The sequence below is a fragment of the Acanthochromis polyacanthus genome, chromosome 20, assembly GCF_021347895.1.
Source record: "Acanthochromis polyacanthus isolate Apoly-LR-REF ecotype Palm Island chromosome 20, KAUST_Apoly_ChrSc, whole genome shotgun sequence".
Taxonomy (NCBI): domain Eukaryota; kingdom Metazoa; phylum Chordata; class Actinopteri; family Pomacentridae; genus Acanthochromis; species Acanthochromis polyacanthus.
In genome coordinates this window covers 31,282,514-31,294,997 of record NC_067132.1, presented here as the reverse complement: position 1 = coordinate 31,294,997, position 12,484 = coordinate 31,282,514, and the positions used below count along the sequence as shown (strand labels likewise).

The window sequence follows — 12,484 nt, the reverse complement described above, 5'->3', positions numbered from 1 at the left end:
CCCAAAAACAAAACCATCAACCTGAAAAAGTTCACAGCATCAGTTTTTTTTTAAAGTCAGCCTCAATGAATTTCAAACATCAAAGGACCGAGAAAAGAACCCTGAGGAACTCCAGAAGTAATTCCTCCTGCTGTCAGTGGGATCGTCTAGTTCTGGATATGCTGATATACTGTCAGAACTATCCTGTGACTTCACATTGTACTGCCCTGTAGCAGAAACAGATTCAAGTTTGACCTTAGAGACGTTTGTCATCAGCAAACATCTTTATCTTGCTGCTATATTAGTAAAGTTTTCATCCATTTTTAACCCTCATGTGTTTCAAAGGCTAATCCCAGGTTATTACAGCTCAAACATTCCTCCTTTTCCCAATCAACCAGCAGGTTTTAAATGGATTTACTGATAGATAATCAATACCAGCTGATATCTGGATGTTTCCCACCAGGTCTGAGCTGCTGTTCAGGTGACCGTGTTGCGTTCAGGGACGCTCGGACGAAACCACTAAGTGATCAAAGTCAGGAACTGAAACCCAGGAGACAAAAAAAAGACTGGACATCTGACATCGATTCAAGTGTTTTATTTTCATCCCATAAAGTGCTGATCTGGAGTGTAATTTACAGTTTAACCTGAGAGGAGCGCTTCAGGCATCATTTAGCTTCATTTCAGCTGCAGATCAACAAACTTCTTCATTGTTTCAGTCATTCACAGCCTGAAATGCACATTTTTCAGTCATTTTTCTTCTGCCTGAGTTCAGAGGAGTGAAACTTTCTGACACCGTGAAGTATGAGAGCTTATCAGAAAGTTCCCGGACCAACAATGCAATAAGTTGCACAAGTTTTACATGATTCTGGACAAATTTTGAGTCATTTTGGACAATTTTAAGTTATTTTGATGATTTTCATTTTCGTTTTGGACAAACTTTATTATTGTGGATGAATTCTGATGGAGTGTAGACAGATGTTAGATCATTTTGAGTTTTCTGAAACATGAGTCAGTTTAGACAAGTTTTGGTTATAAGTCATTTTCAAATATTTCTTTTCCTATTTTTGGAAAAATGTTGAATCATTTGACAGACGAAGATTCATTTTAAACACGTTATTTTTGTTGAAAAATTTCAAGTCATTTTGGACAATTCTAAGTGATTTTTAATGATTCTTTTTTCATTTTGGACAAACTTTGTTATTTTGGACAAATTCTGATTAAGTGTGGGCAAATTTTGAATCATTTTGAACAAATTTTAAATGATGTTGGACATTTCTTGAGCCATTTGGACAAACTTTGGAAGTTTTGAAGATTTTTCATTTTGTTTTGGACAAACGTTGACTCATTTGACAGATGTAGACTCATTCCCAACACATTTTTGATACATTGGACAGATTCTAAGTAATTTTGGACAATTTAAAGTTATTTTTCATTTGTTTTTATTTTGGACAAACTATTATTTTTGGACAATTATTAGTTATTTTTCAGCAATTTTTAAACTCATATCAGATGTAGGGGCATTTAGAACAAGTTTTTGTTATTTTGGACAAATTGTAATTCATTTATGTTGAATTTAAAAAAAAATCTTTGATTTTGGACAAATGTTGAATCAGATGTAGACATTTTTTATTTATTATTTTGGACAATGAGAGGTTATTTTTGATGAGTTTTTTCATTTTGGACAAATGTTGAATCAGATGTAGGCATGTAGAAGATGTGTGAGTGGATAACTGAGTCAGTTTAAAGGAGTTTTGGTATTTTGGTCAGTTCTCAGTCCCTTTCCATGTCTGTTTCCAGCCTCATGTATCTTCAGATGGAGTGTTGCAGAGCTGTGGGAGCAGAGCAGCGTCTCATTATGGACGGAGACGAGCTTCTGGTTTTACAGGAACATCCTCAGAACTTTCTGATAAACCTTCATGACATGTTCAGTGTGTCTCGAAGCTCTAATACCCAGCACTGATTCAAACGGCTGTGTTTGGGCTTCAGTCTCGTTAATCAAACCGACTGATCGGCTCCGTCTTTGATTAGCGGTTCAGCTGCATTGATCCGTCGGCTGGAATCAACCGGCCTCCCTTCATTGTCTCCTGAAAGCCAATCAGACCACGTCGTTCTGGGCCACCGCCCCCGACTCCAGCAGCGCTCTGATGACATCATCACTGTAGGACAAGGCGTCTCGCAGCACCTGCACGGTGTGCTGGCCAATCAGAGGAGGAGGAGTCGGCCCGCTGGGAGAGAAGCTGCTGAAGCGAACAGCTGGCCCTGAAAACAAACAAACAAACAAACAAAGAGTGGGTTAGATCTTTCTGACACTCTCCATTTAGTTGCTACTAGTTAGTTAGTTAGTTAGTTAGTTAGTTAGTTAGTTAGTTAGTTAGTGGTAGACCTGGTTAGTTAGTTAGTTAGTGAGTTAGTGAGTTAGTTAGTGGTAGGCCTGGTTAGTTAGTTAGATACTGGGAGACCTGGTTAGTTAGTTGTTGTTGTTGTTGTTGTTGTGGTTAGTTAGTTACTTGTAGACCTGGTTAGTTAGTTAGTTAGTTAGTGGTAGACCTGGTTAGTTAGTTAGTTAGTGAGTTAGTTAGTTAGTTAGTTAGTTAGTTAGTTAGTTGTAGACCTGGTTAGTTAGTTAGTTAGTTAGTTAGTTAGTTAGTTAGTTAGTTAGTGGTAGGCCTGGTTAGTTAGTTAGATACTGGGAGACCTGGTTAGTTAGTTGTTGTTGTTGTGGTTAGTTAGTTACTTGTAGACCTGGTTAGTTAGTTAGTTAGTTAGTGGTAGACCTGGTTAGTTAGTTAGTTAGTTAGTTAGTTAGTTAGTGGTAGGCCTGGTTAGTTAGTTAGATACTGGGAGACCTGGTTAGTTAGTTGTTGTTGTTGTTGTGGTTAGTTAGTTACTTGTAGACCTGGTTAGTTAGTTAGTTAGTTAGTTAGTTAGTGGTAGACCTGGTTAGTTAGTTAGTTAGTTAGTTGTAGACCTGGTTAGTTAGTTAGTTAGTTAGTTAGTTAGTTAGTGGTAGGCCTGGTTAGTTAGTTAGATACTGGGAGACCTGGTTAGTTAGTTGTTGTTGTTGTTGTGGTTAGTTAGTTACTTGTAGACCTGGTTAGTTAGTTAGTTAGTTAGTTAGTGGTAGACCTGGTTAGTTAGTTAGTTAGTTAGTTAGTTGTAGACCTGGTTAGTTAGTTAGTTAGTTAGTTAGTTAGTTAGTTAGTTAGTTAGTTAGTTAGTTAGTGGTAGGCCTGGTTAGTTAGTTAGTTAGTTAGATACTGGTAGACCTGGTTAGTTAGTTAGATACTGGGAGACCTGGTTAGTTAGTTGTTGTTGTTGTGGTTAGTTAGTTACTTGTAAACCTGGTTAGTTAGTTAGTTAGTGGTAGACCTGGTTAGTTAGTTAGTTAGTGGTAGACCTGGTTGGTTAGTTAGTTAGTTAGTTAGTTAGTTAGTTAGTTAGTTAGTCAGTTAGTTAGTTACTGGTACATCTGGTTAGTTAGTTAGTTAGTTATTAGTTAGTTAGTTAGTGGTAGACCTGGTTAGTTAGTTGTTGTTGTGGTTAGTTAGTTACTGGTAGACCTGGTTGGTTAGTTAGTTATTAGTTAGTTAGTTAGTTAGTTAGTTAGCTAGTTAGTTAGTTAGTTAGTTAGTGGTAGACCTGGTTAGTTAGTTACTTGGAGTTGTGGTTGTGTCAAGCATCACCTGCAGGACAAATAGTTTCTTTCATTCAGAGCCTTCATCACGTTTTAGTTATTTTAATTATGTAACGTCAGCAGTGGCCTCTATTAATGGACACACACTTCTGTTACTGTTGTTCTCAGTTATTTCCTGGCTCTCACACACACGCGCACACACACACACACACACACACACAGGAATGCCATCAACAGGTCGGCCAATGAATGTTCTGAGCTGCACGTTTTCACACTCAATTAACCTCCGAGGTACAAACAACACACACACATGAAACGTGCACACACGCACACGTGCATGCACACACACACTGACACACAAACACACACTCTTGTCTGGTGTTTACTAAACAGTGATGGACAGAGGAGAGAGCAGAGAAATAAAAGGAGATTGTTAAGGCTGTGAATAGAGTCACACACGTGTATGAGTGTGTGTGTGTGTGTGTGTGTGTGTGTGTGTGTGTGTGTGTGTGTTGTGTGTGTGTGTTACTTGTGTAAACCTGCTGCTGCTCACCTGTCCAGGGTGAGGACAGTCTTTTATTTTTGTCCTTTTGTGTCTCTTGTGGTTGTTGTCTTCTGTCTTGTTTGTGTCCCCGTTTAGCTGTTTTCTTGTTTTGTTTGTCCTTTTATATCTTGTTTTGTTGTTTTGTGTCATATTTGTGTTGTGATGTGTCTCTCTGGGACAGTGTCTCTCTTTCTTCTTCTTTCTAGAGGTTTGTTTCTCGTTTTAGTTGTTTAATGATCTTTTGTGTCATGATTCTGTTTTTGATCCTCATTTCGGTGTTTCGTGTCTTATTTGTTTGGTTTTGTGTCTTTTTGGGACAATTTGACAATTCTGTGTCTCATTTTTGTTTTTTTGTGTATCTTTGTTTGTGTCTCTGTGCTGTAGTTTTGTGTCTTGTTTTGCTGTTTTTTGCATCCTTTTGTGTCTTGTTTTGTTTTTACTTATGTTGGTGTTGTTTTTGGCATTTTGTGTTTTGTTTCACAGTTTTTTTGTGTCTTTGGGACAATTTTATGTCTCTGTAGTCATTTTGTGTCTCGTTTTTGTTGTTTCTTCTCACATTGCTGTAATTTTTCACGTTTTATGTCTCTCTGTTGTCGTTTTGTGTCTCATCTTCTTGGTTTTGTCTCTTTTATGTCTCATTTTTGCGACTCATTTTAGTTGTTTATGTGTTTTTGTGACAGTTTTGTGTCTCGTTTTGTTGGTTTTCGTATCCTTCTGGGTGTCATTTTGGCCATTTTGTTGTTTCCGTGCGACGCTGCTTCTCTCGGCGTGAACAGACACACTCTGCACAGCGACACACAGCGAGCTGCCTCTGCCGGTTATGAATGTCTTCCTGCCGGCCGCGGACACACACTCAGGTTAGAAGACAAATTACTGGAAAAACAGCTTCCGCTCGGTGGAAACTCGCTGAGATCCATCAAACCAACTGAGCCGAGATTCCCCAGAGCGGCCCAGGATCTGCTGCTTTTAATGACGGAGATTCGATTGTGTATCTGCAGGGAAATCTACGAAAAGGAGTGTGTGTAGGTGTGTGTAGGTGTGTGTAGGTGTGTGTCCATGAGGCAGAGACCTGGTACAGCGATGAGTCCGGCTGCTGGATGCTGCATCTCCTGGATGAGTCCGTTGTGTTTCACCTGCAAACACACAAACCGTCTTAACCTCCACGTCCGCTCAAATGTCTGAATATTTGTCCAGAATAACCAAAAAATGTGTCCAGAGTGATTTAATTAGTAAGAAATGACCAAAACAACAGAGGATTTGCCCAAAATGTGTGAAAAAATGTCCTAAATGTATTTAAATCTGTCCAAAATGAGCAGAATTTATCCCTGAATGTCTCAATATGTGAAGTGAACATTTGTCCAAAATTACTCCAAACTCGTCCAGAAAGACGTCATCTGAGCTGGACGGTAGAAAGTGTCCAAATGATGGAGTTTAGCTCCGGATCACGAGAAGCACTGAAGCCTTTTCAGAAATAAATGAGACGATGATGACTGAAGCCGGAGGAAGAGACGGAGGAACAGCTCTGATTTACTGCTGCAGGTCGACCTGACCGTTCAGGACTCACAGACCTGAAGCTTCTCAAAGGCTGCTAAAAAAACAGGAAGTGATGCCGCAGATAAATGAAAAATCCCACTGGTGCTGGATCTGATTCAGCTTCTCATTTTTACAGCGCTGTGAGCTAAACATCTGCTCAACTGTCCACAATCCACTCCATCCAGAACCATCCAAAACGGACAAAAACCTGCACAAAATGACTGAAAAATGATGAAAATCTGCACAAAGTGACAAAATCTGCACAAAATGACTGAAAAATGATGAAAATCTGCACAAAGTGACAAAAATCTGCACAAAATGACTCAAAAAAGACAAAAGTCAGTAGAAAATGACTCACAAATGATAAAAAAAACTGCACAAATTGACAAAAAATGTACAATTTTGAAAAGAAACATTTACACAAAATGATTCAAAAAGACAAAAAATGTAAAAATGACAAAAATTAGAGACAAACGTCCAAAATGACTCAAAAATGGCATAAAAATCCTTAGAAAATAACTCAAAAATGGCATAAAAATCTGCACAAAATGACTCACAACTGACAAAAATCTGTACAAAATGACAAAAAAATGTACAAAACTATTTTAAAAAGACAAAATCTGCACAAAACGATTCAAAATGACAAAAGAAATGTACAAGATGACTCAAGAATGATACAAATCTCTATAAATTGATCCAAAAAAGACAAAAATTTATACAAAATGACTCAAAATGATACATTTTCTAACAGGGGTTACCACTCTCTTGTTTAGATTAATGCTCTAGCTAAAATCTTGTTTCGATGGACAAAGCACCTAGCATGATCCTGTTTAAGCTAACATCTTGTTTGGACAGATGTAGCAGCTAGCTTTAGCTTGTTTAAGCTAACAACACAGATGACGTGATCATACTGAAACCACTGGAATGGCTAATGTTAGCCTGATGAAGCTAACGTAGCCGCTAACACGATGTTAGACTAATGTAGCTAACGTTATCGAAACAAAAAAGAACAATTATTTCTTAATCTTGTGGAAAATTTCCGTGTGAGGAATGATGCATGTTTAAGACAGATCAGTGGACAGAGTCTGGGTGTGCCGATGATGATCATGTATGTTCTAAACATGATTCCAGTTTAATGGCTGCACAGTCGACATAAACAGAGGCCCTAAAAATAGAGCATTTATAAAAATAAAAGAAACACAGAGCAGTGAAGCCAAATGGAAATGATAAAACGTGCACACACACACACACACACACACACACAGGGTAATTGGTTTAACAGTGGTTGACTTTCTGCACAGTTTGATGTTTAAATTAAAGCCATCGATCAGAGTTTGGCTTTTATTAAAGTTTCCCCCCTGGAGATGGAGATGGTGTGTGTGTGTGTGTGTGTGTGTGTGTGTGTGTGTGTGTGTGTGTGTGTGTGTGTGTGTGTGTGTGTGTGTGTGTGTGTGTGTGTGTGTGTGTGTGTGTGTGGATATAAAGCGTTTTTTTCGGGTCATGCTGAAGACCCAGCAGCAGCTCATTGGACGGGAGGTGATTCTGTATGTGAGGATTCATTGGTCGGATCACGTGTTCAGCAGCTGCTTCCCGCCACACGGCTTTTCAACACGCCTCACAGCTGCTCAGTCAGCAGAGATCAGGACGAAACGAAGCCGGACCACAACAGTCTGCTGACCAGAGGTGGAGGTAGACTTTCTATGAACCAGAAAGACTGTTCTGACAAGAATTCACAAAAAATACTCTTTAGTGTCAAAGTGAAAACAGATTTATACACGGAATGTCAATTAACTAAAACATTTAAAATATGTGACTGCAAAGATCACCCCTTTAAATTGACTCTAATGGAACTCAGTTGGTTCTAGAAGTCCTTAATGGATGATCTGAGGTCAGTGATCGGAAGATCTGGAAGGTCCAGTCTCTGGTGGATCAGAACTCCTGGATAGAACTACACCATGAAGACTGAAGAACCAAGAAACTCTGAGGAAAGGTTGTTGAAGAGCATCAGTCAGGACGATACAAGAACATTTAAAGTTCCTGAAGATCTCCTGGAGTCCAGTTAAATCCATCATTAAGAAATGGAAGAAAGATGGAACATGAATAGATCTGACGAGAGCAGGACGTCCTCAAGACCTGAGAGACTAGAGAGGGAGGCCACCAAGACTCTATGACTCCTCTGAAGGAGAAAGAGACTAGAGAGGGAGGCCACCAAGACTCTATGACTCCTCTGAAGGAGTTTCAGCTTCAGACTGTTCATCCAACAACTGTTGTCTGTTCTTCACCAGTCAAAGCTTCATGGAGACAAAGAGAAACACTCTGATGGAAAAAGCTCCAATTAAATCTGGACTAGAGTTCACCAGAAGACATGTGGAGACTCTGAAGACACCTGGAAGAAGGTTGTTTGGTCTGAGGAGACCAGGATGGAGCTTTATGTCCATCAGACTAGATGATATGTTTGATGGACACCAAACACTGAACATCATCACAAACACACCATCCCCACTGTGAAGCATGGTGGAGGCAGCATCATGATGTGAAGCATGGTGGAGGCAGCGTCATGATGTGAAGCACGGTGGTGGCAGCATTATGATGTGAAGCATGGTGGAGGCAGCATCATGATGTGAAGCACGGTGGAGGCAGCATCATGATGAAGCACGGTGGAGGCAGCATCATGATGAAGCACGGTGGAGGCAGCATCATGATGTGAAGCACGGTGGAGGCAGCATCATGATGAAGCACGGTGGTGGCAGCATCATGATGTGAAGCACGGTGGAGGCAGCATCATGATGTGAAGCACGGTGGAGGCAGCATCATGATGAAGCACGGTGGAGGCAGCATCATGATGTGAAGCACGGTGGAGGCAGCATCATGATGTGAAGCATGGTGGAGGCGGCATCATGATGAAGCACGGTGGAGGCAGCATCATGATGTGAAGCACGGTGGAGGCAGCATCATGATGAAGCACGGTGGAGGCAGCATCATGATGTGAAGCACGGTGGAGGCAGCATCATGATGAAGCACGGTGGAGGAAGCATCATGATGAAGCACGGTGGAGGAAGCATCATGATGTGAAGCACGGTGGAGGCAGCATCATGATGAAGCACGGTGGAGGAAGCATCATGATGTGAAGCACGGTGGAGGAAGCATCATGATGAAGCACGGTGGAGGCAGCATCATGATGAAGCACGGTGGAGGAAGCATCATGATGTGAAGCACGGTGGAGGCAGCATCATGATGAAGCACGGTGGAGGCAGCATCATGATGTGAAGCACGGTGGAGGCAGCATCATGATGTGAAGCACGGTGGAGGCAGCATCATGATGAAGCACGGTGGAGGCAGCATCATGGTGTGAAGCACGGTGGAGGCAGCATCATGATGTGAAGCACGGTGGAGGCAGCATCATGGTGTGAAGCACGGTGGAGGCAGCATCATGATGTGAAGCACGGTGGAGGCAGCATCATGATGTGAAGCACGGTGGTGGCAGCATCATGATGTGAAGCACGGTGGAGGCAGCATCATGATGTGAAGCACGGTGGAGGCAGCATCATGATGTGAAGCACGGTGGAGGCAGCATCATGATGTGAAGCACGGTGGAGGCAGCATCATGATGTGAAGCATGGTGGAGGCAGTATCATGATGTTCCTCAGCAGCAGGTCCTGGACTTCTTGTAAAGGTAGAGGGTAAATTAGTCTTGGCTAGGCTAATGTAACGGCTAACGTCATGTCATTTAGATTAGCATTGATTTTGCTCAGGTTAATGCGATGCTAATGTAGGAGCTAAAATTAGCAGCGGAGACCAACTGTAAACGTTTACAGAAAGCTAACGAAACCTTATTGCTCCAGTTGGCTAACGTTCATGTTGCTGTAAGTTCATGGGTTAACGATGCCACTGTCTCCGTGGTAATGCCAACAGCCAACAAGATTTTACAGAACCACCAAGGACATCGTCTTCTGACTGAGACAACAGCTAGCTACAGTGCTAATGCTAAGGCTAGTTTGCTGAACATCATCTGGAGTTTTGAAAAATGAGAAATGATTTTTCTGGGGATAATGAACGGCTCCAAGAGTCAGATATACAGAGTGTGTGAGTGTGTGTGTGTGTGTGTGTGTGTGTGTGTGTGTGTGTGTGTGTGTGTGTAGTGTAACAGTATGATTGCATGCATGTGTGTGTGTGTAACTCTATCTGCTTGGTATGTGGGCATCATTACATCCATATGCTCATTTCTCTCTCTCACACCATCATTTTATTTTCCAGTTCTTTTGTTTGTTGTGTTTTCTCGCAAACAATAAAACAGAAACTAAATTAATCCGACAAATCACTGGAGGAAAAAGCAGTAAAAACAAACGGAGGAGGATCAAACAGGGATGACTGATGTCGTCCTGCCGTCTTTCATGCGGAGTAACTGTGAACATGAGCTGTGGTTTGGAAACGCTTCGACTAGCTTAGCACAAACACTGGGAGCAGAGGGAAACAGTTAGCCTAGCGCCGCTAAAACCAGCATGTTTGTCTCATCAGACACACAACAAATCAACTGTTCTGTTCATATTTTCTTCACTATCAGCTGCTCACTTCCACATTTTCAGCCACACCAGCTCTATTTATTGACGTTTCACTGAAACTGTAATTACATCTAGAGTTTATTCTCATGTCTTCATATCAACATGCGCAGCGGAACACAAAGTTAAAGAGAAGACACTGTGACAATAACAACATTCAGAGTTTCCGTTGAACTCACTTTTTCTGTACCTCAGTGAACATCTTCCTGATGAACACTTCATAAACTTTGGTTCCAATCAGAAGAAAGTTGACAATAATTCAGGGTGTGTTTTAGGGCGGGGCTACCTTATGATTGACAGGTGGTGATGCAGCTATCACCATGGCTATGTCTAACTTTAATATACCAGCTGGAATTTTTAGGACCACTACTGGTCTGGTTTCTGACATGGTTTAAAGTCTGCTTTGGACTAGTAATGGACTGGTTTGGAACCTACTTTTAGAATGGTTTGGCCTGGCATTTGGACTGGTTTTGGAGAAAACTGGAGCTTCTCTTTGACTTGGGTGAGGAGAGGTTTGGGCTTGGTTTTGGACTGGTAATGCACGGGGCAGATTTTGAATCGATATTTTGACTGGTTTCGGGCTGTCACTGGACAACTGCTGAACTGGTTTGGAGACGTTCTTAACAAGCTTTAGCATTTAAACTTGGTCTAGCATGGGACCACTTTCTAACTTTGGGGTTTGTTTTAGACTAGGTGTTGGGACTAGTGTTAGACTTGGTGTTGCTATAGACTTGTTTCAGACTCCAGAGAGCTCCAGACTGGGTTCCACAGCTCCAGTGGGATCAGGTTTCGGTTGGTTCCTGGTGTGGGAACCATGTGTTCCCCTCCAGCAGCAGCAGAACCAGAGTCTGCAGGCAGTTAACTGATCAAAGAGGCTCTGATCACAGAACAGCTCTGTGGTTTCAGCCACGCGCCTCCTCTTCCTCCTTGTCCCATGTTTTTGGCCATTTTTTCTGTGTAAACATCAGATTTCTGTTACTTTTTGACATTAATATCCAGGTTTTTCACACCTTTGTGCTTCACAGTGTTTTGACTTTCATGGTGGAAACATCCTGACTTCAGATGCTGTTTTCATTAATATTTCGGTTTTTAACTCTTCTGGTTGCTAATATTTAGGTGCAGCAGTGGATCACCTGCAGCAGATAGCAGCTTGTGGATGTAACTTTACGTTTAGCTCATCAGGAATACAGCAGCAGAGGTTTGTTTGCCCTCAGAAGCGCTGAAGCTGCCTCCTTAAAGGCTACACATGATCTGGTTTTAGCGCCTGTATGAAGAAGAACTGACTCCTCTAGAGCGACACGTCGCTGCTTGACTTTTCAAAGTCAGAAATAAATATTCCTCCCTCTTAAACACGCTCATTGACACACCATGATGAAGAGCATTATTCATGTCATGAGCTGGAATCATGAAACAGCGAGCCACTGGGGGCCGTTGGCATCCGGCTTTACATAACACATCTGAAGGTCCGATGCAGAAGAAAACAGCGCCGACACTTCACAGGGATGAAAACTCCACCGTGTTCTTTGATAGCGGAGGTCAAACCCAGAGCAGCAGGTTCAGATCTTCGCCCACGTCCACGGCGTCCACGGTGTCCACACGCGTCCCGCTGCTCTTGATGTTGTTAAAGCGATGTAAGAGCGGCCGGACGGGTCCCATGGGTGCTGCTTAGCCGACTCCACGGACACCACGGCAGCTTCAAAGAGGGCCGAGTGAGAGGAGGCGTTCAGAGGAGGTGAAGAAGTCATCATCTGCCCGATGGAGGTGAGGCTTCATCTTCATCCTGCTGCTGGAAACCACAAAGCAGAAGAGTTCCCCGAGTGCTCTTTCCACAGAGCTGCAGGACTCCATCTGCAGAGGAAAACGAGTCCACAGTGGGCTAAAATGATCCACAGTGGGTTAAAATGATACTAAAATAATCCACAGTGGGGTAAAATGAGTCCATGGTGGGCTAAAATGATCCACAGTGAGCTAAAATGATGCTAAAATGATCCACAGTGGGGTAAAATGAGTCCATGGTGGGCTAAAATGAGTCCACGGTGGGCTAAAATGATCCACAGTGGGTTAAAATGATACTAAAATAATCCACAGTGGGGTAAAATGAGTCCATGGTGGGCTAAAATGATCCACAGTGGGCTAAAATGATGCTAAAATGATCCACAGTGAGGTAAAATGAGTCCACGGTGGGCTAAAATGATCCACAGTGGGCTAAAATGATGCTAAAATGATCCACAGTGGGGT

At 42.0% G+C, this 12,484-nt stretch overlaps 1 protein-coding gene across 49 annotated transcripts in view; it reads right to left on the bottom strand.

The window, feature by feature from the left end:
• Positions 1–559: 559 nt before the first annotated feature.
• The window catches only part of sugct (succinyl-CoA:glutarate-CoA transferase), a 53,885-nt gene continuing 41,960 nt past the window's right edge, over positions 560–12,484 (bottom strand). For 35 of the 49 annotated variants that reach the window (XR_007938247.1, XR_007938249.1, XR_007938251.1 and 32 more), the window contains one exon: positions 560–12,094. Coding sequence is in view for 1 of the 49 variants with exons in the window: in XM_022218692.2 (XP_022074384.2) it covers positions 2,075–2,238; positions 5,227–5,290 (228 nt within the window). In the remaining 48 variants the exon portion in view is untranslated. The remainder of the gene's footprint in view (positions 12,095–12,484) is intronic. The other 14 variants (XR_007938286.1, XR_007938291.1, XR_007938287.1 and 11 more) reach the window with 14 other exon arrangements.